The sequence below is a fragment of the Jaculus jaculus genome, chromosome 7 (assembly GCF_020740685.1).
Source record: "Jaculus jaculus isolate mJacJac1 chromosome 7, mJacJac1.mat.Y.cur, whole genome shotgun sequence".
NCBI lineage: Eukaryota > Metazoa > Chordata > Mammalia > Rodentia > Dipodidae > Jaculus > Jaculus jaculus.
The window spans coordinates 26,996,631-27,021,233 of NC_059108.1; the positions used below are offsets into that span (position 1 = coordinate 26,996,631).

Consider the following 24,603-nt stretch of genomic DNA (forward strand, 5'->3'; position numbering starts at 1 on the left):
TAGCCATTGCAAATGAACTTTGTACATCTGGCTTTACATGGGTGCTGGGGAATCAAATTCAGGTCACTGGGCTTTGCAGGCAAGTGTCTTAATCACTAAGTCATCTCTCCCGCCCCAAGTTGCTTTTTTTTTTTTTTAATTTATATAATATATTCATTTATCTTCATTTTGTTGAGGTGCATTTTGAAAATTTATAACTATACAAACTTCCTCTGGATTGTAATCACCCTCACTAATTTTCAGTGGCAGCAGCGGAATTTGCAGCCCTATAGGAGGTGACTAGAGAGCGTAGGATGGCGGGAGCCCAGCCGCTAGGTCTGGCCGTGGGACGCTGTCATCTCCAGAGGTGGTCGTGGACTTTGGCACCCACTGGGCACACACGGGGTTTTCATTTAAACTCCAAGTTGCTTTGTCCCCATCAGCATTTTTCAGCTCAGCTGCAAAGCACTTGCTGCAAGTATCTGGCACCCTTAAGACATTTAAGCAGAGTGGAGGCAGGCAGTACAAGAAGGCCTTGGGTCCTGCAGAACAAATGAATGGTGTTTCTTGTAGAACAGCTAGACTGTAAAACCAACACAGAGCACAGCCTGGGAAGGAGAGAGGAGGCATGAAGACTAGCTGCAGATTTTTCTAGCTAGACTCTTAAATGAGTGCTGAGATGTGAACCGGGGAGACCTGAGTGTCCACCCTGGTCGGACCCCACACTGTCATTCAGTTACTTAACTTGGACCCTTGCTGTCCCATCAGCAGTTCATTTGGAAAACAGTGCCTTCTGTATGACAGGTTATACAGGTGCTGAGAAGGCAACAGGAGAAAGCATCTCTCTCTCCTTGATTGGTAGGCAGCATTCTAGAAGAGAAGAGAAACGTAAAAGGCAGTAAGTGGTCACCAGGCATGGGGGTTGCAGTAGTTTGATTCAGGTGTCCCCCATAAAATTAAGTGGGCTGACTGCTAGGTCCCCAGCTGATGGCAATTTGGAAATTAAAGCCTACTGGAGGCAGTGTACTGGGGGCAGGGTTATGGGTGTTTCCCCTTGCCAGTGTTTGGCACACTCTCCTATTGTCCGTCTGATATTGGCCAGGAGGTGATGTCCACCCTCTGCTCATGCCATCGTTTTCCCCTGCCTTCATGGAGCTTTCCCTTGAGTCTGTAAGCCAACATAAACCTTTTTTTTTGGGGGGGGTGGTTTCAAGGTAGAGTCTCACTTTGGCCCAGGCTGACCTGGAATTAACTAGGTAGTGTCAGGGTGGCCTCAAACTCATGGCAGTCCTCCTACCTCTGCCTCCCAAGTGCTGGGATTAAAAGCATGCACCACCACGCCTGGTCTAAATTCCTCCCGCCCTCGCCCAAGCCGCTGTTGGTCGGTTGTTTTCTGCCAGCAGTGTTAACTTGACTGGCAACACTGGTATACACGCATGTGCGCGTGCACACACACACACACGTGGAAAGCAAAGCAAGAAAACCCAAAATAAGGCAGGAAAGAGCCCAGATGAAAAGAAAAGAAATCCCCCTTCCCAGGCTGGTTTAGAGAGATCAAAGAGAGTATCTCCCTCACATAGAGAAGGAGCCAGCAGGGCCAAGGGCCAGGAACCTAGAGGCTCACACAAGTGCGCCAGAGCCATTTTCATGGATCAAACACCCAGTTAGGATGAGCTTCCTCAGCAGTCCTGGTACGTAAGGGAAGAGACCTGATTGGTTGGTGGGCTCAAGAGGCTGACTCAGGAAGAACCAGGGCACAGATGCACTAAACTGAGCAAGAACCAGGAAACGTTGCTGAGGAGTGCTGGTTACAGCCATCTTGGATGAGACTGGATCAGAAGTGGGTTCTGGTCTTGCCAGAGCAGATAGGGTGACATCCTCATTTCCATGGGCCAATCTCTAGCTACCTACCTACCAGGAAAAAGCTACCTTGTTCCTAGGCTGTACCTAATATCCATGCCAGGGTTCGTCTTACTACTAGAGTGGGTATTCAGAAGTGGCCAGCGCTGTCTGGGAGAAGCAGGGAAAGGGTGTGAGCCAGGGCCTGCTGCACACAGCCCAGCAGTATAGGGACTTACTCGCCTGCCTTTGGACACCCCCAGTAACCACTACGCAGCACCAGTGCCTGGTGCATCTGAAGCACGCAGCAAAAGAATAGCTTGCTGTGTATTATTGTCCCATTTTATAGAGAATGTTTAACAGTTCATTTGGGGTCCACAGTACACCAGTAGCGATTACTAGTGAGACTCTGCAAACAACTCTGGGAGCTGGGTGTTGACCCAAACAACCCCAAGAGGTGGGTGTAGATTCTGCAGGTGTAAACACTGATAAAGAAACTTGACCAAGGTCACTCGGTGGTGGTGCCTGCCTAGCATGCACAAGGTCCTGAGTTCCATTCCCAGCTTAGAAAAGGAAGTGGCACAGCACTGTCATTGAGCCAGGCCCATCTAATCCCAAACTCCTGCTCTAGGCGCGCGTACTATAAGACATGCATCACTGACACAGCAGAGCGCTGTCAGACAAGGGTGTGATTGTGTGCTCACCTTAGGGTACACCAACTGAAGCATGGTGATGTGCCTGTTGCACATCTGGTCCCCTGCTCCCAGCTGCAAACCTGTACACTTTTCTCTCCTGGGTACTGTAGGCAGCTGCAGCACAATGGAACTATTTGTGTATCCAAATATAAAAAAAGGTTCAATAAAAATGCTCAGCATGGGGCTGGAGGGTTGGCTTACTGGTTAAGGCATTTGCCTGCAAAGCCAAAGGACCCGTGTTCTGTTCCCCAGGACCCACATTAGCCAGATGCACAAGGGGGTGCATGCATCTGGAGTTCCTTTGCAGTGGTTGGAGGCCCAGGTGTGCCCATTCTCTCTCACTCTGTCTCTCTTTCTCTGTCAAATAAATAAATAAAAATTAAATTTAAAAAAACTGCTCAGCATGGGCTGGAGAGATGGCTTAGTGGTTAAAGCACTTGCCTACACAGTCTAAAGACTCAGGTTCGATTTCCCAGTACTCACATAAGACAGATGTACAAGGTGGTGCATGTGTCTGGAGTTATTTATAATGGCTAGTGGTCCTGGTGTGCCCATCTCCTCCCCTTCCCCTGCCTTCTCTCTCTGTTTTTGTTTTGTTTTCGAGGTAGGGTCTCACTGTGGCTCAGGCTGACCTGGAATTCACTATGTAGTCTTGGTGGCCTTGAACTCATGGCTATCCTCCTAACTCTGCCTCCCTAGTGCTGGGGTTAAAGGTGTGCTCCACCATGCCCCGCCTCTCTTTCAAATAAGTAAATAAATAGATAAATGTTCACCATTGGAAATTTCTCAGCCCCATTAGTTTTTTTATTATCTTTTTTATTTTTTCCCATGCAGGGTCTCACTTATCGCCCTGGCTGGCCTAGAACTGACTGTGTAGACCAGACTGGCTTTGACCCTCAGGGCAATCCTCCTGCCTTTGACTCCCAGCACTGAGATTACACTGTATACCACCTTGCCCTGTTCAAGTTTACTATAACCTTTTGTACCTCTGTCCCATACCATGCTAAGTGAAACTATTTCCTCTCTTGCATTCTGTACTTCATGGGTATCTGTGGGTGTGGCAATTAATGTGGTCCAGGAAAAATAAGATTACAATTTCTGCCCTTAGGTAACATATGTTCTGAACCATCAGTAAAACATGAGATGGTAACAACTGTGATGGAGGAAAGCTCACTGGAGATTAAGATGTAGTTTGCTTTTATTAATTTTTGAGACAAGTCTCCCTATGTAGGCCTGACCTTAAACTTGTGGCAGTTCTCCGCCTGTCTCTACTTGAAGATATAGTTTTAAATCAGATGACCAGGAAGTGCTTGCTAGGAGAAGACGTGGGTGCCTTGTCCGAGGAGGGGTGTCATGGGCAGGGTGCTGTCAGGGCAGGAGTGGGGAGGGGGAGATGGAAGTATGTCTGGGGGAGCCTCGGGGCTGCAGCTCTTGCCCATGGCTGACCTGAACAGAGAGACCGAGTCTGATTACCAGTGACGTGGCTGCCACTGTGGGAGCTCTGGTGGAAATCACCTGCAGTGGGCGGGGGCGAGAGAAGGCTGGCAAGGAGCAAAGGGGCGGCCAAGTGATTCAGATGAAGGTGATGGAAGAAGGGTGGGAGGTGGCCTGCTTCTTGTCACCTTGGAAGAGCAGGTAGATTTCAGGTTTACTAGTATGTCCTGTGAGGTGTGAAAGGCAAGAGAGGAAAAAGGACCTCTGAGCACATACATGTGTGACTTGTTCCCATCCCACTGATGGCGGAAGTGAACCTGGAAGGAACAGGTGTCTTTGTCATTTAGTTGAAAAGGTAGAGATTATGTTTTTTTTTTTAATAGGTCATTTTTCATTGACATATAATGACTGTATCTGCCTTGAGGTATATTGTGATGAGCACATAATGATTGAATCAGGGCAGTTAGCACATCCCTCATTTCTAGCATTTGTATTTTGACAGCAAGTGTCCTGGCCTCCCCACTGACACACTGCATGTCTGCCACCCTCTTCCCAGTCTCTTTGGCCTCCAGGTAGACTGACGAGTCACTGCATGTGGGTGCATTTGAACCTCCCTGATACTGTGATGCTCAGTAAATGTTTATCCACAGTGTTGAAACAGTCGCATAACCTCTGTCTTGTGAGCTTTGACGGCAGCAATTCAGAGGTCATTCTGTAAGCCATATCCGTGTTTCTTTCCTGTGTAGAGTCTAACACTTTTCCCAATATGTTTTTCTTTTCTTTAGACTCCTATAAATTGTGGATTATACTTCATAGGTGCTGGCTTTTTAAAAAAAAATATTTATTTATTTATTTGATACAGAGAAAGAAGCAGAGAGAGAAAGAGAGAGAGAATGGGCATGCCAGGGCCTTAAGCCACTGTAAAGGAACTCCAGATGCATCTGGCTTATGTAGGTCTTGGAGAATCAAACCTGGATCCTTTGGCTTTGCAGGCAAATGCCTTAACCACTAAGCCATCTCTCCAACCCAGCTTTTTGTCTTTAGCTGATTTTTTTTCCCCCCAGCAATAGAAAGATTAGAAGGTAGAGTTTTTCCTAGGCCAATGTATGTTGTTCAGTGTTTGTGTGTGTGTGCGTGTGTCATTCTTAGTCTTTTGCTCTGGATAAGAGATCCAAATGCCTTTCTTTCCTTAATTTTCTTTCTCTTTTCTTTTTTTGTTTCAACCGTGGCTGAAATGTGATAAGGAGAAATGCCGGTGGTACCAGGCAGTGCCAGATCACTACTGGCTGAAATCCAAAGATTACTGAGGCTTCAGACCAGTGCCAGAGCTAAGATTCCTCTGTGTTCTGATCTCCCAGGATCAGTAGAACCTTTTAAAGTTGTTAACAGGCAGTCTCCAGGCCTCTCTGCTGGCGGCTGTCCCATGCTCAAGGCTTTCATCTTCTGTGCTGTCCTGGAGTATCTAAGACATTCTAACTCACGCATGCAGAAAAACTGCGCTTGCTTCCCCAAAGCTTCCTTAACCAACACCCGAAACGCCCCCAGGAAAGTTCACTAGACTAGATAACAGGCAACCTTGATTTATGTGCCTGCAAGTACTCCACCACAGAAGAGGAAGTGGAAAGTTGGTCTGTTTTTTTTTTCTTCTTTCTGTTATTGTTCTTGTTTGGGTTTTCAAGGTGGGTCTCGCTCTAGCCCAGGATGACCTGGAATTCAGTATGTAGTCTCAGACTGGCCTCAAACTCACGGCGATTCTTCTACCTCTGCCTCCCCAGTGCTGGGACTAAAGGTGTGTGCCACCATCTTGCCAAGAGAGAGAGAGAGAGAGAATATGAATGGGTGCTCTGGGGCCTCTTCATCCCCTGTTACTCTAACATGAGTAACCTCTGACCTCCGTTCCCATCATGTCCACTGTAGCAGCCTCTTGTCTGAAGCCCCAGCCCCAGGCTTCCCTTCCTGTTGTAGCAAATCCACGCAGCCCGGCCTCGTCACTTTCTGCCCGCGTGCGTCCCACGCTGCTCACACACACTGTTGTCAGTTTGTCAAAAACAAAGACATGCCTCGGGTATAGTGGTGCAGTGTTCAGGTGGCTGAGGTAGGAGAATTCCCGTGAGTGAGTTCAAGGCCAGCCTGGCTGGGACTACATAGTGAATCCCTGGTCAGCCTGGGCTAGAATGAGACTCTACCTCAGAGCAGGAGGGGTGGGGTCAAATACGTGCATGAAACTCAGGGAGGTAAGTGGCTTAGTTTTTGTCTCCTGTCTACAGAGAGGAGGGGGCGGGGCTGGAATGCAGCCCAGCACCTTGTGTTCTGTGGCATGGGGTCTCTGGAGCCCAAACCCATTGCCCCAGACTCGTTTTAAAGTGTTTGTTTGTGGGAGAGGGGGAATGGGAGGAGGGAGGGATAGAGAGAGAGAGAAAGAGGGGATGGCCACACCAGGACCTCCAGCCAGTGTAACAAACTCTAAACATATGTGCCACTTTGTGCATCTGCCTTTACATGGGTCCTGGGAAATCAACCCAAGTCATCAGGAATAAAAAAATTTGTATTTATAAAATAGACACATGCAGAAATAAACAGTAGCTAATAATAAAATATAACAATGGTAAATATATACTGCAATAAATTTTATGTAAGTTGTAAGAATTGGGAGTTGGGGATGTAGCTCAGCTGAGCAGTTGTCTAGCAAGCACAAAGCCCTGGGTTCCATCTCTGGCACTACAGAAATAAATAAACAAGGGGCTGGAGAGATGGCTTCACACTTAAGGTGCTTGCCTATGATGCCTAAAGACCCAAGTTCAGTTCCCCAGTACCCATTTAAGCCAGATGCACAAGTCAATACATGCCTCTGGAGTTCATTTGAGTGGCTAGAAGCCCTGGTGTGCCCACTCTTTCTCTCTCCTCCCCTCACCACTTCTCCCTCCCTCCCCCCCCTCAAATAAATAAATAAATAAATAAAATATTTGAAATAAATAACCAAGCAAATAAAACAGGTATAAGAATGGTTTGGGGCTGGAGAGATGGGTCAGCAGTTAAGGCACATGCATGCGAAGCCTAAGGACCCAGGTTTGATTCTCCAGGTCCCATGTAAGACAGATGCACATGGCGTCACATGCGTCTGGATTTTGTTTGCAGTGACTAGAAGCCCTGGCACACCATTCTTTCTTTCTCTCCTTCTCCTAACTGTAATAAATAAATTAAAAAAAATTTTTTTTAAAAGGAATTTCTGGAATTTTCTACTGGATGTTTTCCAACTATTGACACTGGATGATGGAAAGCCTAGAAAGTGAAGGTGTGGATTAAGTTCTGGAGTCTGCTGTGGTGTGTGCTGCAGACCCCCATCTCAGTGTGGTGATTGAGTAGCTGCCTCTCCTTTGAAGCCTTTCTCTGGGCTTCACAGAGGTGTCCCATGTCTTTTCTTTGCTTAATTTTAAAAAATATTTTATTTATTTATTTGACAGAATGAGACAGAGAGAGAGAATGGGCATACTGGGGCCTCCAGCTACTACAAATGAACTCCAGACTCATGCACCCCCTTGTTGCATCTAGCTTACCTGGGTACCGGGGAATCGAACCTGAGTCATTAGGCCTCACAGGCAAGCACTTTAACTGCTAAGCCATCTCTCCAGCCCTCCCCATTATTTATTTATTTGTTTGCAAGCAGAGGGAGACAGAAGACAGAGAGAGGAAGGACACATCAGGGCCTCTAGCCATTGCAAACAAACTCCAGGTACATGCGCCACTTTGTGCACCTGGCTTTTTACATGGGCATGCTGGGCAATGAAACTTGAGTCATGAGGCTCTACAGGCAAGTGCCTTAACTGCTGAGCCATCTCTTCAGCCCTCCTCCCTTTTCTCTTTCTTCTTTCTTTCCTTTTTTTTTTTTTCTTTTTCTTTTTTTTTGGTTTTTCAAGGTAAGGTCTTAGCTGTAGCCCAGGCTGACCTGGAATTCACTCCGTAGTCTCAGGGTGACCCCAAACTCAAAGTGATCCTCCTACCTCTGCCTCCCGAGTGCTGGGATTAAAGGCGTGCGCCAACACACTTGGCTTCCCTCAAATTTCCAACTCACCAATGTGCTGGCCCTGGACTCTTGGGGACAGATGAGTTTAGTTCCATGTGCCTCCCACTGGATCGCATGGTGATGGAAGCATCTTCAAGCCTGTGGGAGGTGGTGGTAGGGCTGAGACAACATTTCTCTGATGAGTGTTGTGAGAGGAAACAATTTTCCTAAGAAGAACATTTAAGTTCTGAGGTGGTCTGTACAAAGTGCTCCCTGCCCTTGAAAGGCCTTTCTGTCCTCTTGGTTAGGATGCCCTGTAATTTCTAATTCTGATATTGAGCTCTGGCCACTGTGTGCGGATGCATGGACAGGCAGGAAGACTGTGTGTGTGTCTCCGCAGACCTTCCTGCTTTAGAAGCACTGTTGCCTTGCAGGTGGCAAGAGATTGAACGTGGTGGCACACGCCTTTAATCCCAGAACTTGGGCAGCAGAGGTAGGAGGATCACCATGAGTTCGAGGCCACCCTGAGACTACATAGTAAATTTCAGGTCAGTACAGAGCTAGAGTGAGACTCTATCTAGGAAAAAAAGAGAGAGAGAGAGATTGAAATGTTTCATGTTCTTCTCATGCATCAACATATTTATGAGAACATTGTTATCTGTGTATTTTATATCCACTTCACAACAGCATAGGTAATTAATTCACTCTGCCTTACCTCATGAAATAATACTGTTGGCAACATGCTGAAATGTTCTTTGAACACACCAGAACACTTGACTCTAGCTTCTCTTAGCATCAGCTATCACCTGGATTAATATGTTAGCAGGGCGGTGGGGGGAAGGTTCTGTTTTTCTTTTTCTTTCTTCTTCTTCTTCTTCTTTTTTTGTTTTTCAAGGTAGAGTCTCACTCTAGTCCAGGCTGACTTGGAACTTACTATGTCATCTCAGGCTGGTCTCAAACTCACAGCAATCCCTGTACCTCTGCCTCCTTAGTGTTGGGATTAAGGCTTTTAAAAAAAATTTTTTTTAATTTATTTATTTGTGGGTGGTGAGAGAGAACGAGTATGGCACCAGGACCTTCTGCCACTGCAGACGAATTCCAGATGTATGTGCCACTTTGCATCTGTCTTTATGTGGGTAATGGCAGGCTTTGTAAGTAAGCACCTTTAACCACTGAACCATCTTTGCAGTCCCTCAATGGGGTGTCTTTTAACACTTTCTTATTCTGGCAAGATATTTTATTTTTTTTTAAGTATAGAAAGTTGGGTGTTTTTTTTTTTTAATTTATTTGAGAGCAACAGACAGAGAAAGAGGCAAATAGAGAATGGGCGCTCCAGGGCCTCCAGCCAATGTAAACGAACTCCAGACGTATGCACCCCCTTGTGCATCTGGCTAACATAGGTCCTGGGGAATCAAGCCTCAAACCAGGGTCCTTAGGCTTCACAGGCAAATGCTTAACCGCTAAGCCATCTCTCCAGCCCTAATATTTTATTTTTATTTAATGAGACAGAGAAGGAGGGAGAAGGAGAGAGAGATTGAAAGTTCCAGGGCCTCTAGCCACTACAAACAAACTCCAGGTACATGTGCCACCTTGTGCATATGGCTTTATGTGGGTACTGGGTAATTGAACCTGGATCCTTAGGCTTTGCAGGCAAATGCCTTAACTGCTGAGCCATCTCTCCAGCCCTCCTCCTGGTAAGATAAAGTGACCATTTTCTCTGGAGAGTATGCTACCAAAGATCACATGTGTGCACGTGTGTGTGTGTGTGTGTGCATGCATGTATAAAACCATTTGTTAGCTATGTCTTTTACAACATCAGTTCTGGAACCCACTATGAATCTCAGGTTTGCTGTGGTCTTCCTACCTCTGCTTTCCAGATCCTAGTATTAGAATCATGAACCATCACACTCAGATTATCTGTGTCTTTTAAAAAGTGCCTATTGGGCTAGAGAGATGGCTTAGCAGTTATGCGCTTGCCTGTAAAGCCTAAGGACCCCGGTTCGAGGCTTGATTCCCCAGGACCCACGTTAGCCAGATGCACAAGGGGGCACATGCACCTGGAGTTTGTTTGCAGAGGCTAGATGCCCCGGCACGCCCATTTTCTCTCTCTCTCTCTCTCGCTCCCACTTCCTCTCTCTGTCACTGTCAAATAAATAAATAAAAATAAACAAAAAAAATTTTTTTTAATGTGCCTTATCTCTCCCTTTTCTTCTTCAGTTTCTTCAGATGGAGGTACGGAGTCTTCAGCCTTAGTGGATGATGGTAGTGAGGAGGACTTCAGCTATGAAGAGCTCTGCCAAGCTAACCCTAGGTACCTGCAGCCAGGCGGGGAACAGCTGGCCATCAATGAGGTACTTGAATCCCACAGAGCCAGGCGTTCAATTTTCAAGGTCCAGAACCACCTCAGACAATGCTATGTGATTGGCTTTTATACAACATATGCTGCAAATCAAGAGATCAGCAAGTATAACCTTTTGGGGGCTCTGCCTTTCATTACCTCACATGATTCTTACAACTGGTCCAAGAGGTAAATGTGAACCGTTTTCCACATTTACCGTAAGATAAAGACATGAATTGTGCTGGGCCTGGTGGTATGCCCATGTAATCTCAGCTTTTTGGGAAGCTGATGTGGGAGGATTGTGGGTTCCAGGCTTGCCTGGCCCGCTAACATGGTAACATGGTAAGCTCAAGGCTACCCTGGGCTACTTAAGGAGACTTCTGTCTCAAAACCAAATAAATAATAAATGGATTGGGATGTAGCTCAGTGCATGCATAGCATGCACAAGGTCCAGGAATCCATCCTTAGCACTGCAGAGACAACAAAAAAGAAGGCTGTGGAGATGGCTGTATCAGCCATGTGTAAGCATGAGGGAATGAATTCAGATCTCTAGCACACACATGAACTCTGCATGTGGTGGACATGCCTGTATTCCCAGTGCTGGGGAGGCAGAGACAAGAGAATCACCAGGGCTTACTAGATAGCTATTCTAGCCAGGTTGGTTAGCTCTAGGCTCAGTGTCAGATCCTGTCTCAAGAAATAAGGTGGAGGAGCTGGAGAGATGGCTTAGCGGTTAAGGTGCATGCCTACGAAGCCTAAGAACCCAGGTTCGATTCTCTAGGTCATAAGCCAGATGCACATGGTGGCACATGTGTCTGGAGTTTGTTTGCAGTGGCTAGAGGCCCTCTCTCTGTCTCAAATAAATAAATAAATATCTTTTTTTTAAAAGGTGGAGAGCAATTGAGGAAGACATCTGACCACCTCTGGCCTCCACATGCATGGGCACACATGTGCCTGCCTACACATGTATGAATATGTATGAACATACATGCATGCACTCCACATACATGTGCAAAAAAATAAAACAAAACAAAAAATGAAATGACTTACTAGCAAATGACAGTTGGAATTAACTACCAGTCTGATGTTTTTCCTTATAATCTGCAGGATTAGCCTTTTTTTGTTTTGTTGTGTTTTTCGAGGTAGGGTCTCCCTCTAGCCCAGGCTGACCTGGACTTCACTATGGAGTCCCTGGGTGGCCTCGAATTCATGGCAATCCTCCTACCTCCCAAGTGCTGGGATTAAAGGCATGCGCCATCACGCCCGGCTTGGATTAGCCTTTTTAATAGAAATTTTCCTAGAAGGCTTCCCCAGATTTTTACATTCTTTTGTTAATATTTTATTTGCTTGTTTATTTATTTGGCAGAGGGAAAGAGGGAGAGAGAGAGAGAGAGAGAATGGGCATGCCAGGGCCTCCAGCCACTGCAAACGAACTCCAGATTCATGTCCCCCCTTGTGAATCTGGTTTATGTGGGTCCTGGGAATCGAGCCTCGAACCGGGGTCTTTAGACTTCACAGGCAAGTGCTTAACCATTAAGCCATCTCTCCAACCCCTTTTTTTGTTTCTTTGAGGTAGGGTCTTGCTCTACCTCAGGCTGACCTGGAACTCACTATGTAGTCTCAGGGTGGCCTTGAACACCCTCCTACCTCTGCCTCCCCGAGTGCTGGGATTAAAGGCATGTGCCACCACACCCAGATTTACATTCTTTTAAAAAAAATATTTGTGTATTTATTTGCAAGCAGAGAGAGATAGAAGAAAGAGAGAATGGGTACACCAGGGCTTCCAGCCACTGCAAGTGGACTCCAGGTACATGTGCCACTTTGTACATCTGGCTTTACGTGGTGGGTACTGGGCAATTGAACTCAGGTTGTTAGGTTCTGCAGGCAAGCACCTTAATTGCTGAGTCATTTCTCCAGGCCAGCTTTTCACATTCTTAAGTGCAGACCCTGGAACATAACATGACCAACGTGTCAGTGTGTCAGCATGCGCACTAAGGTCTTGAATAACATGGCATAGCCTGCACGTACCGAAGTGGAGAGTCTGGTGGTCCTCTGAAGCCTGGCACTTTTGTGATAAGATGTTCAAAGAGTTTTGGTCCCTGCCATGTTAGGTAAGGGACATAGCCTATGCATCTGTGAGACTAACTATTAAATGTCCCAAAATTATATCATGTTCTCTTCAACTACAGTAAACTATGAAGTTGGACGCAAGGTCTACTTCAATGGGAAGTGAGTAGTGAGTGCGTTCTGGCTGGAGGTGTGAGGGGCTTCTGGAACTCAGGCTGCTTGGGACGCCTGGCTCTGATATTTAGTTGAGTAGCTCAGAAGCCATTTCTGGAACAAAGATATCAAGTTTATTAGATTACTAGACTACAACTAAGGGAGCTACTTAGACAGATGTTTCCGACTTGCAGTGGCTCGCCTTACACCTTTTTTGACTTTACTATGCCGTGAAAGCTATATGCATGCATTCGATAGAAATGATACTTGAGATTTTGAGGTTTTTTAAAAATTTTCTCTCTCTCTCTCTCTCTGTGTGTGTGTGTGTGTGTGTGTGTGTAAGTGAGATAGAGAATGAATGTATGTATGAATATGTTTGGATGGGTAGGTGGATGTGCCAGGGTCTCATGTCATTGCAAAGGAACTCTACATGCATGCACCACTTGGTATATCTAGCTTTTACATGGATACTAAAGAATTGAGCCTGAATTATCAAACTTTGCAAGCTAGCACCTTTGACCACTGAGCCATGCCTCCAGCCTGAAATTTTGAGTTCTGATATTTTCTTGGACTAGCAATATGAACAAATCATACAGTACTCAATAACTTGAGTGAGATGCTCAACACTGGTATAAAATAGGCTTCATGCTTGGCCCAGGTATACTCTCAGAGGGCTGCTGCTTATGGTAGGCAGGGTAAGAGCTGATATACAGTGTCTTAGTTGTGGTAAATTTGTGTCACCAGGATGAAACTCCAATGTGAGTCAAAGAGTTCTGTACATTTTTAGGTTTTTTGTTTGCTTTGTTTTGTTTTGTTTTTTTCTAGGTAGGGTCTCTCTCTAGACCTGGAATTCATTATGTAGTTTCAGGGTGGCCTTGAACTCATGGTGATCCTCCTGCGTGCTGGTAAAGGTGTGTGCTACCACGCCTGGCCTGTCTTTAGTTTTTGAGACAGGATCTTCCTGTGGAACCTGGATTTGCCCCAAACTTTGCCTCCTACAAGCTGGAAACACTGGAGTGTGTCACTGTGCCTATCACATACCACCATATCTGGTGTATAAGTACATCTTTTCTTTTAATATTTTATTTATTTGCACCAAGAGGGAATGGACGCATCAGGGTCTCTAGCCACTGCAAATGAACTCCAGGTGCACACACCACTTTGGGCATCTGGCTTTATTTGGGTACTGGGGAATCGGACTAAGATCATTAGGCTCTGAAGGCAAGCACCTTAACTGCTGAGCCTCTCCAGCCCCATAAGTACATCTTTTTAAAGTGCCCTAGGTTTCCCTTCAAGAGCAAACCAGAGCCACACCCCCGGTGCTGTTTTCCTCAGTTGGTTTTGTATAAGCGGTCGCCCAGGACCTGTCTGCCGAACGAGGAGCGGTGCCAGCATCACCCTGTGGAAGCTTTGCTCTGTTACCTGCCCACCAGGCTCCGTGCTAAGCCCACTCCCTGTCTCCATTCCAGCTGATCAGCGATGGCAGCGTGGTCTGTGCTGAAGCGCTGTGGGACCACGTGACCATGGACGACCAGGAATTGGGCTTCAAGGCTGGGGATGTCATCCAGGTTCTGGAAGCCTCCAACAAGGACTGGTGGTGGGGCCGGAATGAGGACAAGGAGGCCTGGTTCCCTGCCAGCTTTGTCAGAGTAAGTGCTTTCCGTGGGCGTCCTTGGGCAAGGGGTACAGAAAAGCTTCAGGACGATGTGTCCTCACTCGGGTCCACTTCTTCTGTCACTGTTTTTTAATCCTAATGCAAGCCAGACATGTGACAAGTTTGTCTGGTCAGAGCCACAATCTTATGAAAGCAAACAAGTGACTTGGTGTCGCTGCTGCTTCTCTCACCTGCTGGCCCACCTGGGTCTCTAAGTCCTTGGAGACTTGGGCTAAGACCTGGCACCTTCGGGACTTCCTGATGGGCCCAGAGAAGCGAATCCAGGGAGGTTTGGGGCCTTGCTTCCTGTTCGGCCTCCCTTTCTCATGTCACTGGCCTCCTCTGTGTGGACTACAGCTTCGAGTCAACCAGGAGGAGTTGCCCGAGAGCCCTGGCAGCCCCCTGGGCGAGGAGCAGGCAGAGGACTCCAGCAAGGCCCGCCACAAGCACCCCGAGAGCCAGCAGCAGATGAGGACCAATGTCATCCAGGAGATCATGAACACGGAGCGGGTGTACATCAAACACCTCAAGGACATCTGTGAGGTAAGTACCAGGCCTCACGGTGGGCTGCCACAGCCCGCCCTAAGATCTGCTGTGTCCCCCGCAGCCACACCATTCTGCACACACGCCTCTCTCCTTGACCCCTGCTGGTGGCCCCGGGAGCCCTCCCACGCCAGTCCGGTCCCTGAGGGCAGCTGGCTATGTCTGGCTTCTGCTGCTGCAGCTCAGCTTCTTTCGGGATTTAACTCCTGAGATTTTTCTAAACGAATGGCTTCCATAGAGACTTTGTGGGGGTGGGGACAGAATCTCGGTCTAGCTAAGGCTAACATGAAACTCACTTACTCACTGTAGCCCTGGTTGGCTCAAACCTACTGTGTCCCTCCAACCTCAGCCTCCTAAGGGCTGGGGTTCTAGGCATGAGTTGCCACACCCAGCTGGTAAAGCACATTTGACTTGATAATCAAAGGCTGGCATTATCTCCAACCCAAACAGCAGCTCCTCAGAGTCACAGGAAAGATGCTAAGTCCATTAAGCACAGAGCTGTATGCTATACCATACAGGGCCACATCGTCTCAGAGGTTAGCTCTCTTTACTGCCTCTGGAGACAGATTATCACCCTGTTGCCCAGGTTATAGAAGTTGCTGTATAGTCGGTCTTTCCCTGAGTTCATGACAGTCCGCCTGCCTCAGCCTCCCAAGGGCTGGGGTTACAGCTGTGAGCTCCCACCTCCAGCTGTTGAGTAGTCTTGTCCAGATTTTGGAGAATTAACGAGCTACAGTGACATGAGTCTGGAAGGCTGTTTCTCCCAGGCTGGTTTCCAGGTCTTGGCTGAGTGCCACACTGCCCGATCAGCCTGGCCGCCCAGCTTGAATGCTGATGTCAGCACTGTTCATGCATCTGTGACCAATGCAGTGACGAGCTGGTCAGGACTGCCCCGTTCTGCTCCGGGACTAACCAACTTCATAGGCCAATGCATCCCTTTGTCTGTGTGTGATGTCCCCTGTCATGGGCATGTGTGTCCTTTCCTTCCTGTGCTGCTTACTCCCGAGCCATGGCATGACCCTGGTATTGTCCACAGAGAAGGAGTGCCCCCAGCACAGGCCTCAGACCAAGATGTGCAGACTTGTACTATAGAGTGAAAGCAAGAGATGGCGGAGTTCTTAGAGTGAATGTTCTTGGCACTTTACCATGACGTACTTTCACCATTTGGCAATGGCATTGTTTGACAGTTCTTCCCTATTTTGAGATGGGATTGGATAGGATGGTGTGACAGACTCTACAAAGTGTGGCCATATGAATTTTTCATGTGTGTTGGCAGGTGTGGGAATGTAGAGGCCAGAGCACACACTCATGTAGGGTTCCTTAGGAGTGCTGGCCACCTTTTTTGAGACAGGGTCCTTAGTTGGCCTGTAGTATGCCCGTTAGGCTAGGCTGGTTGGCCAGAGACCCTCCTGTCTGCACCCCACCCCCGCAGCTGTAGCATGATGACCGTGCATCATTGTGCCTGCTTTTTGTTTGTTTGTTCATGACAGGGTCTGACTCTAGCCCAGGCTGACCTGGAACTCACTCCGTAGTCCCAGACTGGCCTTGAACTTACAGCAATCCTCCTATTTCTGCCTCCTGAGAGCTGGGATTAAAGGCGTGTGCTACACACCCGGCTTGTGCTTGGTGTCTTGCTTGTTTGAAGCAGGGTCTCACTCTAGCCTAGGCTGACCTGAAAATCCCTTTGTAGTCCAAGCTGGCCTCAAACTCAGAGAACCTCCACCCCGCCCTCCCAGGTGCTAGGACAAAAGTGTGCGCCACTGTACCGGCTATACCTGGTTGTTGTTGTTGTTGTTGTTGTTTAATTGACAACTTCCATAACTAGAGACAATAAACCATGATAATTCTCTCCTCCCCTCACTTTCCCTACACTACTCTTCCATCATGTCCCCTCCCCATCAGTTTATCTTTTATTTTGATGTCGACATCTTTTCCTCCTATTATGATGGCCTTGTGTAGGTAGTGTCAGGCACTGAGAAGTCATGTATATCCAGGCCATTTTGTGTGTGGAGGAGCACGTTGTAAGGAGTCCTACCCTTCCTTTGGGTCTCACGTTCTTTCTGCCACCTCTTCCTCAATGGACCCTGAACCTTGGAAGGTGTGATAGAGATGTTTCAGTGCTGAGCACTCCTCTGTCACTTCTCAGCACCATGGTGACTTCTGAGTCATCCCAAGGTCACTGCCATCTGTAAAGAGCAGCTTCTCTAACTAAAAGTGTGAGTATCATTAATATATAGGTATGAACATTTTAAGAAGTTTTTACCAGGCAGTTTGGTGGGCATAGTGTGTACATTTAGCCAGACACCAGGAGACTTCCCCATCCTAGGTTTTCAGTATTAGGGGTATTCCCTCCTATGAAGAGGGCCTCCAGTCCAATCAGGAGCAGTTGGTTTCTCCCATAGCAGACACACTACTATTGCAACCATTGATTCATTTTTCCTGGCTCGCCCATCTTAAGGCTTGCATGTGCCTGGTATTTTTTTAAATGTAGGTTTATGGGATCAAACTCAGGTCCTCACACTTTCATAACAAGTGCTTTACCAGCTGAGCTGCCACCCCAGCCCACAAACTGAATTTTTACATTCTGTCATTTAAAACTTATTTCTGGACACTTTAAATAAAGCCACATGAAACTTTTCAATTTCTATATGGTTTTCAAGTATTTAGGGCAAATTGCAGCTGTGGCAGTGTGATTGATCAGGAATCCAGAGAGAAAAGTAATAATCTCCTATTAACATCCACTGCAAACTGGGCATTGTGCACATATCTGTCTTCTCGACACACAGGAAGCTGAGACAGAAGGATTCCAAGTTTGAGAGCAGCCTGAGCTACATCGTGAGAACCTCTCTCTCAGAAAACAAACAATGACAACAAAAAATCCAATCCAAGACCATGGCCATAAGCCAAGAAAGAAAGAGGGGAAACAGAGCAAGCCCACAAGCACACCCACAAACAGAACCAGAAACACCAACAAAACCCTGCTTTCTTCAAGTACCTCTAAAGAAAGAAACTAAAACCTCCTGTGCTTTGCAGGGCTACATCCGACAGTGCCGGAAGCACACGGGAATGTTCACTGTTGCACAGCTCGCTACTATTTTTGGAAACATTGAAGACATTTACAAATTCCAAAGGAAGTTTCTGAAAGACCTTGAGAAACAGTACAACAAAGAGGAACCTCACTTGAGTGAGATCGGCTCCTGCTTCCTTCAGCACGTATGTCACTGTTACTTTTCCCTTAACCACATCCGGCTAAACGAGCATTTTGAAATGTGTTTCTGCCAAAAATAGGAGGTTCTTCCGTTGGCTCTCATACTGTCATCAGGCAGATACCATTGCGTCCTCATTTTTCACGTGAGGAAACTGAGGCTTACAAGTAGATGGTGACACTAATTGCCTCAGAGCATTCCTGTAACAGTCACATGGGGTTTTTGTATTCGCTAGTAGTTGGCTGTTACTGTTTGGGAGTGAAAGGTTTCAGAGCAGAATGTTATTACCAGTCAACAGCCGTACCGTAGTCACGGAACCATGGACAACATGACAGCAGTCCCGCCGCATTTCACTCCCTGGGGCTAGAGGGCTCTACTTGAGGGGTAGATGGACTTTAAATCTCTGCGCACGGTGCTTGGATGGGGAAGCAAATGGGATATGGACCTCTGTGTGGCTAGAGCACCTGTTGGGGAGCCACTAGGGACTAGAAGTGAACGAGGGCAGAGGAAGAGGAGGCAGGGGACTGGCCTCGAGTGCAGTGCTCTTGCTATTGCCACTGCCACCAAGGAAGGCACTGAGCACAGGCCTGTGAGTTAACGGCCTGAGAGACAAGGAAAGAGGCTTGTTTCCAAGGAAAGTTCGACAAGATTGTGTGTAAGTAACGAAAAATAGCAGTAACCTGCCAGGCCTGGTGGCACACGCCTTCAATCCCAGCATTTGGGAGGCAGAGGTAGGAGGATTGCTGTGAGTTCGAGGCCAGCCTGGTACCACGGTGTGAGTTGCAGGTCAGCCTGGGCTACAGCAAGACCCTACCTCAAAACAAAATAAAACAAAGCAAAATAGCAGTGATCCAAACTGCCTGCTGCAGGGCTGGGATGCGGCGTGGTTGGTAGAGTTCACAAAGCCCTGGGCTGGATCCCGGCACCACAGAAACCAGCCGTGGTGGTGCGCACTGTATCCTGACACGCTGGAAAGGGAAGCAGGAGGATAGGAAATTTAAGATCATCCTTGGCTACATAGTGAGTTAAGGGTCAGCTTGTGCTGCATAAGACCCTGACACACACCCCTGCCTGCAGCATCTAGAGTCAAAGAGTGGGACAGTGTCCTAGAGAAAGAGGGGCTTAGATGTAGACATGCTGCATTTAAGCACAGCCAGACCTACTGGTTGAGCAGGAAGGAAGGGCAGCTGAGCATCAAGGCAGACACATGGGAGTGAGTGGCCCACATACTTCTGGAGGGGGGAGTAATGGGTGTGGAGCAGGGTCCCCCCCCCCCCACAAGGCCTTAGATGCAGTACGCTCTTGGCCTTCAAGAAGGAAGGAAGGGAAGAGGGAAGAGTTCAGCTCCCGAGCCCAGGAGGGTAGGTAACATAAAGGCTGCCAAATACCTTGAACCATGAAGTGTATTGAAAGGAAAAGGGACAGAGCCCTTTCAGCTGAGGTGGGATTGACACATGTGGAAACCAGGCCTGGGAGAGAGGCAGGGTGCAGGCCATGTACGGTACCTCCCAGCCAAAATTTATCAGGATGAGGAAAGGAACCAAGCTGAAGAGTCAGGCCTCCCTCTCTCTGCTGTCCCAGCCACGGAGCCGGATGAGGCAGTGGTGTTCAGGTCTCTACCCCTTTCAGCCCACCCTGACAGAGAACCTGGTTATTCCTTCTAGAACCCCAGAAGTGCCCTTTTCATTGTCCAAGTGTAGAGCCACTGCAGGGCTGGGGTCGCCCTCAGGCCGTGGCTTACCCTCCCTCCTCCCAAGTGTCCTCTCAGATGGCCAGAGCTGCTGTGACTGACAGGCTGCCTTCCCTTCTAGCAAGAGGGTTTTGCCATCTACTCAGAGTATTGCAACAACCACCCGGGTGCCTGCGTGGAGCTCTCTAACCTCATGAAGCAGGGCAAGTACCGGCACTTCTTTGAGGCCTGCCGCCTACTGCAGCAGATGATCGACATCGCCCTGGATGGCTTCCTGCTCACCCCCGTGCAGAAGATCTGTAAATACCCGCTGCAGCTGGCCGAGCTGCTCAAGTACACCACACAGGAGCACAGGTGAGGGCGGGCCTCCCAGCGCCTGCAGCAGCTACGTGGAGACCTGGCTGCCCCGGTGCTTCTGGAGTGACAGGGAGAGGTGGGCCGCAGCGGCTGTCCTGAACCACTTCTGACCTCGGTGGACAGTGTTCTCAGGTCGCTCACCACTCTCCTCCCCCGAGGTAGAGCTCTGGAAGAGAGTCCACCAGTTCTAGAGATGGTGTAAGAAAACTGGGTCAGGAGTTCATAAGTTGTTTGGGTTTTGGATTTGGCTTGGTTTTTTGCTGTTGTTTTGGGAAATATTTTTATTTATTTATTTGCCATCAAAGAGAGAAGGGGAGAGAGAATGGGGATGTCAGGGCCTCCAGCCACTGCAAATAAACTCCAGATGTATATGCCATGGTGTGCATCAGTATTTATATGGGTACGGAGGAATTGAACCCTGGACTGTTAAGCTATACAAGTAAGTACCTTAACCACTGAGTCGTCTCTGGTCTTTGGCTATTTTTTGGGAGAGTTCCGTATAGCCCAGGCTGGCTGAAAACTCACTAGGTAGCAGAAGCGGTTTTTGAGGTAGGGTCTCACTATGTAGCCCAAGCTTGCCTCCTGCTTCCACCTTCCAAATATTTGGGATTATATATGTGCCACCATGTCCAGCAAATTTTTACTTGTTTTGCTGGTGTTATTAGTTATAACTTCTTATGTTAATACTCCTTTGTAGTTATTTTGTGGTTCACAAAAACAATTTTTAATTTCTTTTTAAATTTTTTTTGAGAGAGAGAATTGGTACGCCAGGGGCTCAGCCACTGAAATTGAACTCTAGACACTTGCCACCTAGTGGGCATGTGCAACCTTGCACTTGCCTCACATTTGTCTGGCTAACATGGGATTTGGAGAGTAGAACATGGGTTCTTATGCTTATTTAAAAAAAAAAGAAGAAGAAGAAGAATTGAAGCTGGGTGTGGTGGCACACACCTTTAATCCCAGCACTCAGTAGGCAGAAGTAGGAGGGTCTCTGTGAGTTTGAGACCAGCCCGAGACTACATAGTGAATTCACTGTGTACATACATTCATGCATTACCTAAACACATATGGACATGCATACATTCATTAAAAAGAACAGACTATACAAGTATATATATGCACATAATCCTTTTTCTTGTATGTATATACCTATAAAAGTATTAACTTATGGGTCTAGAGAGATGGCTTAGCAGTTAAGGTGCTTGCCTGTGAAGCCTAAGATCTCATGTTCGAATCTCTAGGTCCCACGTAAGCCAGACACACAGGATGCAAGCATGCAATGTCACTCATGTGCACAAGGGGGCTCACATGTCTGGAGTTCATTTACAGCAGCTAAAGACCCTGGCACACCCATTTTCTCTCTCTTTCAAAAATAAAAATAATTAAAAATTTTTTTTTTAGCCGGGCATTGTGGTGCACGCCTTTAATCCCAGCACTTGGGAGGCAGAGGTAGGAGAATCGCCATGAGTTCAAGGCTACTGTGAGACCACCTAGTGAATTCCAGGTTACCCTGGGCTAGAGTGAGACCCTACCTCGAAATCCCCCCAAAATAATAAATTTTTAAAATAGGACTAAAAGAAGAGGGTAAGGAGTTCATTGAAATATATACATACATACATACATACATACATACATACATACATACATACATACATATATATATGAACTCCATGTGTATCTTTCTATCTTTGGAGAAGTTAGAAAAGGTTAGTGGAGAAAAACAATTACAAATTTTTAGAAATGTTAAAAGAAATGATGGAATATGGGGGGGATGATCGAAAGTAACTGGAGGAGATTATGGTCAGAACACATTATGTATTGTACAGTATTATCAATCTAAAATAGCTACTTGCCAAAAAGGAGAACAGTGATGACAACAGCAATGACAAGGCATCATATGAGGTTCTGAGGAATGAGCAGCAGCACAGGCCCGTCCTCAGAGGCGGAGCAGCCGTTTAGAGCCGGGCGCACAGCTCCCTGTGCTGGTTTGCGCACAGCCGCACTCCTGCCTCTGCGTCCCGAGTGTGGGCACCAACGGCGTGCACGCGCCACCATGCCCCGCCGGAAGGTGATTTCCTAGTCAGGGCCTTATTGTGGTGGCTCTGGATGGCTCCTTGGTGCCGGAATTTATAGGTATGTGCCACTGCACCTAACTTAATGTGTATTTTTGTTTTCTTTCTTTTTTTTTTTTTTTTCTTTTTTGGTAGGGTTGGGAAATGGTCTCATTATATAGCTCAAACCAGCCTCAAACTCTTGATTCTCTTGCCTCAGCCTAAAAGTACTGGGACAAAAGGTATGGTGGAATTTAAAATGTTTATTTTAAAGGACGAGATAAAAAGTGCATTTCAGGGCTAGAGATGTAGCTGAGTTGGTAGACTGCCTCCTATCTGTTTCCTGTCTTGTCCCAGTCCCTAGCACTGCATAAAATGTGGCGTGATAGTGAACCCCTGTCATCCCAGCACTTGAGAGGAGGGAGCAGCTTGATCAGAAGTTCAAGGTCATCCTTGGCTACCCAGGGAATACTAGGCCAGCCTGGATTACATGAAAGCCTGTCTCAAAAATGTTAAAAAAAAAAAAAAAAAAACGCAGAGGTAGGAAGATTGCTGTGAGTTCAAGGCCAGCCTGAGACTACATAGTGAATTCTAGGTCAGTCTGGGCTACAGTGAGGCCCTACCTCGACAAACCAAAATAAATAAATAAATAAATATAAAATAAAAATGTATTTCCTCCTCTGACTTAGAACAGAAATTCTAGAGACAAAACAAACAAACAAACAAACAAAATCTTTGTGTTCTGACCCCTCTCTGGACTTTACTGAAAAATGTGTGTATTTTCTCCATGGCTGGAGGCCTCTTTGGAGAGTTTTCTCCCATCTCTCTGCCAGCTCCCAGATACGTACATGTCTGTACTATTTTCTGCTCTGCTTCCGTAACAACAGGACTATGTGGAGACAAGGGTCTGCTTTGTGGGCAGCGCTGGGAACTTTCCAGGAGCCAAGTTCACCTGTTTGCTACAAAGATTTAGTGTCTGCTCTCGAGCCTGCACCTGCTGTGCAGGAGAAGTCTAACTCAGCCCATCAGTGGCCCTTTTAAGTTGCCACAAAGAGTGTGACGTCCACCCTGTCAGCTGGGTGCTTGGTTTACATATCCCTAATTGTTACTGCTGAGCAAAACCTCCAAGTAACACTTTCAGACCAGCCTGTAGATTAGAACTCTGTAGGGCTTCAGGGCTTACAGTGTTAGAGGCATGCAGCCTGGACCTGCTGGGGGACCCCTTGAATTTGGTTTGACTTTAGCATCCAAAAATGAAGACCCGTTGAAGAGGAAGATGCTCTCTTAGCATACAAAACTCACCACTTCAGACCTGTCACTCATGTCCCCTCCTGAACGAGGTAAAAGATGAGATTTGGTGGAGATGCTTGCTGTAGAAATGATTGGTGATTTTTTTTAAATTCTGTTTTATGTAGCAAAGCTGTTTATGTCAGAATCAAATCAATGCTAAAGACTTCTTTCTGTGTTAATGGAAGTCTAAAGTCACTATGACTAAGGCTTGTTTTCTTGTGGCCTCTACTTTCATTCATTGTGATTTCTGGGAAAAGAATGGAAACATTCTTGTTCCAAAGAACTGTGAATCGCATCCCCTCAGCTCACTTAACCTGTGCAGACTGTAGTCTATTCATAGGGAAATAATGGCTCTCGCTCAAATGCCACTTTGTCTAGACTATTAGTATACAGAGTGGGGACCGAGCACATTATTTTGTCAGACCTCATTTTGAGTTGCATGTCATCCAGTCAAAATTGTCTCCTCATTTTGCAGCGATTACAACAATATAAAGGCAGCTTACGAGACCATGAAGAACGTGGCCTGTCTGATCAATGAGCGCAAACGGAAGCTGGAGAGCATCGACAAGATCGCGCGCTGGCAGGTGTCCATCGTAGGCTGGGAGGTGAGTGCCGTGCGAGCCACGCCTTCACCTGTGACCCAGGGATGGTGTACTTTAACATCTTGCAACTGACACTGTTCTCTCTTTTATTGGTGGGTGTGTAACTAATAGTCTATGCATTTTGAGAGATTTTATTAAGTTTAAAAAGAAATAATGCCTAGTGAATGTTAGTAATTGTTGCAGTCAGGTTTGCATTGCTGGCAGAGATCACCTGACCAAGAGCAGCTTGTGAGGAATAAAAGAGTTTGTTTTAGCTTACAGACTTGAGGAGAAGCTCCAGGGGAAAGTGATGGCATGAGCAGATGGTGGACACCACCTCCTGGCCAACATCAGGTGGACAACAGCAACAGGAGAGTGTGCCAAATACTGGCATGGGGAAACTGGCTATAACAGCCATAAGCCCACCCCCAACAATACACTGCCTCCAGGAGGCATTAATTCCCAAATCTCATTAGCTGGGAACCCAGCATTCAGAACACCTAAGTATATGGGGGACACCTGAATCAAACCACAGTAATTAATGAATTGCTTAGCCTCTGGCCCTTCTGACATGGGCAGCTAGCTTCACCAGAGCAAGGAGAGTGCCCAGGCAGTCACAGAACACAGGGCTAGTAGTGTGAGGACTCCTGAGTCACCATTACATTTGAATTCTGTGTGATTCACGCACATGATCATTTTGTCATCTGTAGGTTGGGAAAGTCAGTA

The 24,603-nt window shown here is 47.0% G+C and overlaps 1 protein-coding gene across 6 annotated transcripts in view; it reads left to right on the plus strand.

The window, feature by feature from the left end:
- The window catches only part of Spata13 (spermatogenesis associated 13), a 158,031-nt gene that overhangs the window by 124,948 nt on the left and 8,480 nt on the right, over window positions 1-24,603 (plus strand). For all 6 annotated transcript variants that reach the window (XM_045154064.1, XM_045154063.1, XM_045154066.1 and 3 more), the window contains 6 exons: window positions 10,165-10,298; window positions 13,975-14,154; window positions 14,517-14,702; window positions 17,736-17,915; window positions 19,720-19,952; window positions 23,772-23,901. In XM_045154064.1, coding sequence (XP_045009999.1) covers window positions 10,165-10,298; window positions 13,975-14,154; window positions 14,517-14,702; window positions 17,736-17,915; window positions 19,720-19,952; window positions 23,772-23,901 — 1,043 coding nt within the window. The remainder of the gene's footprint in view (window positions 1-10,164; window positions 10,299-13,974; window positions 14,155-14,516; window positions 14,703-17,735; window positions 17,916-19,719; window positions 19,953-23,771; window positions 23,902-24,603) is intronic.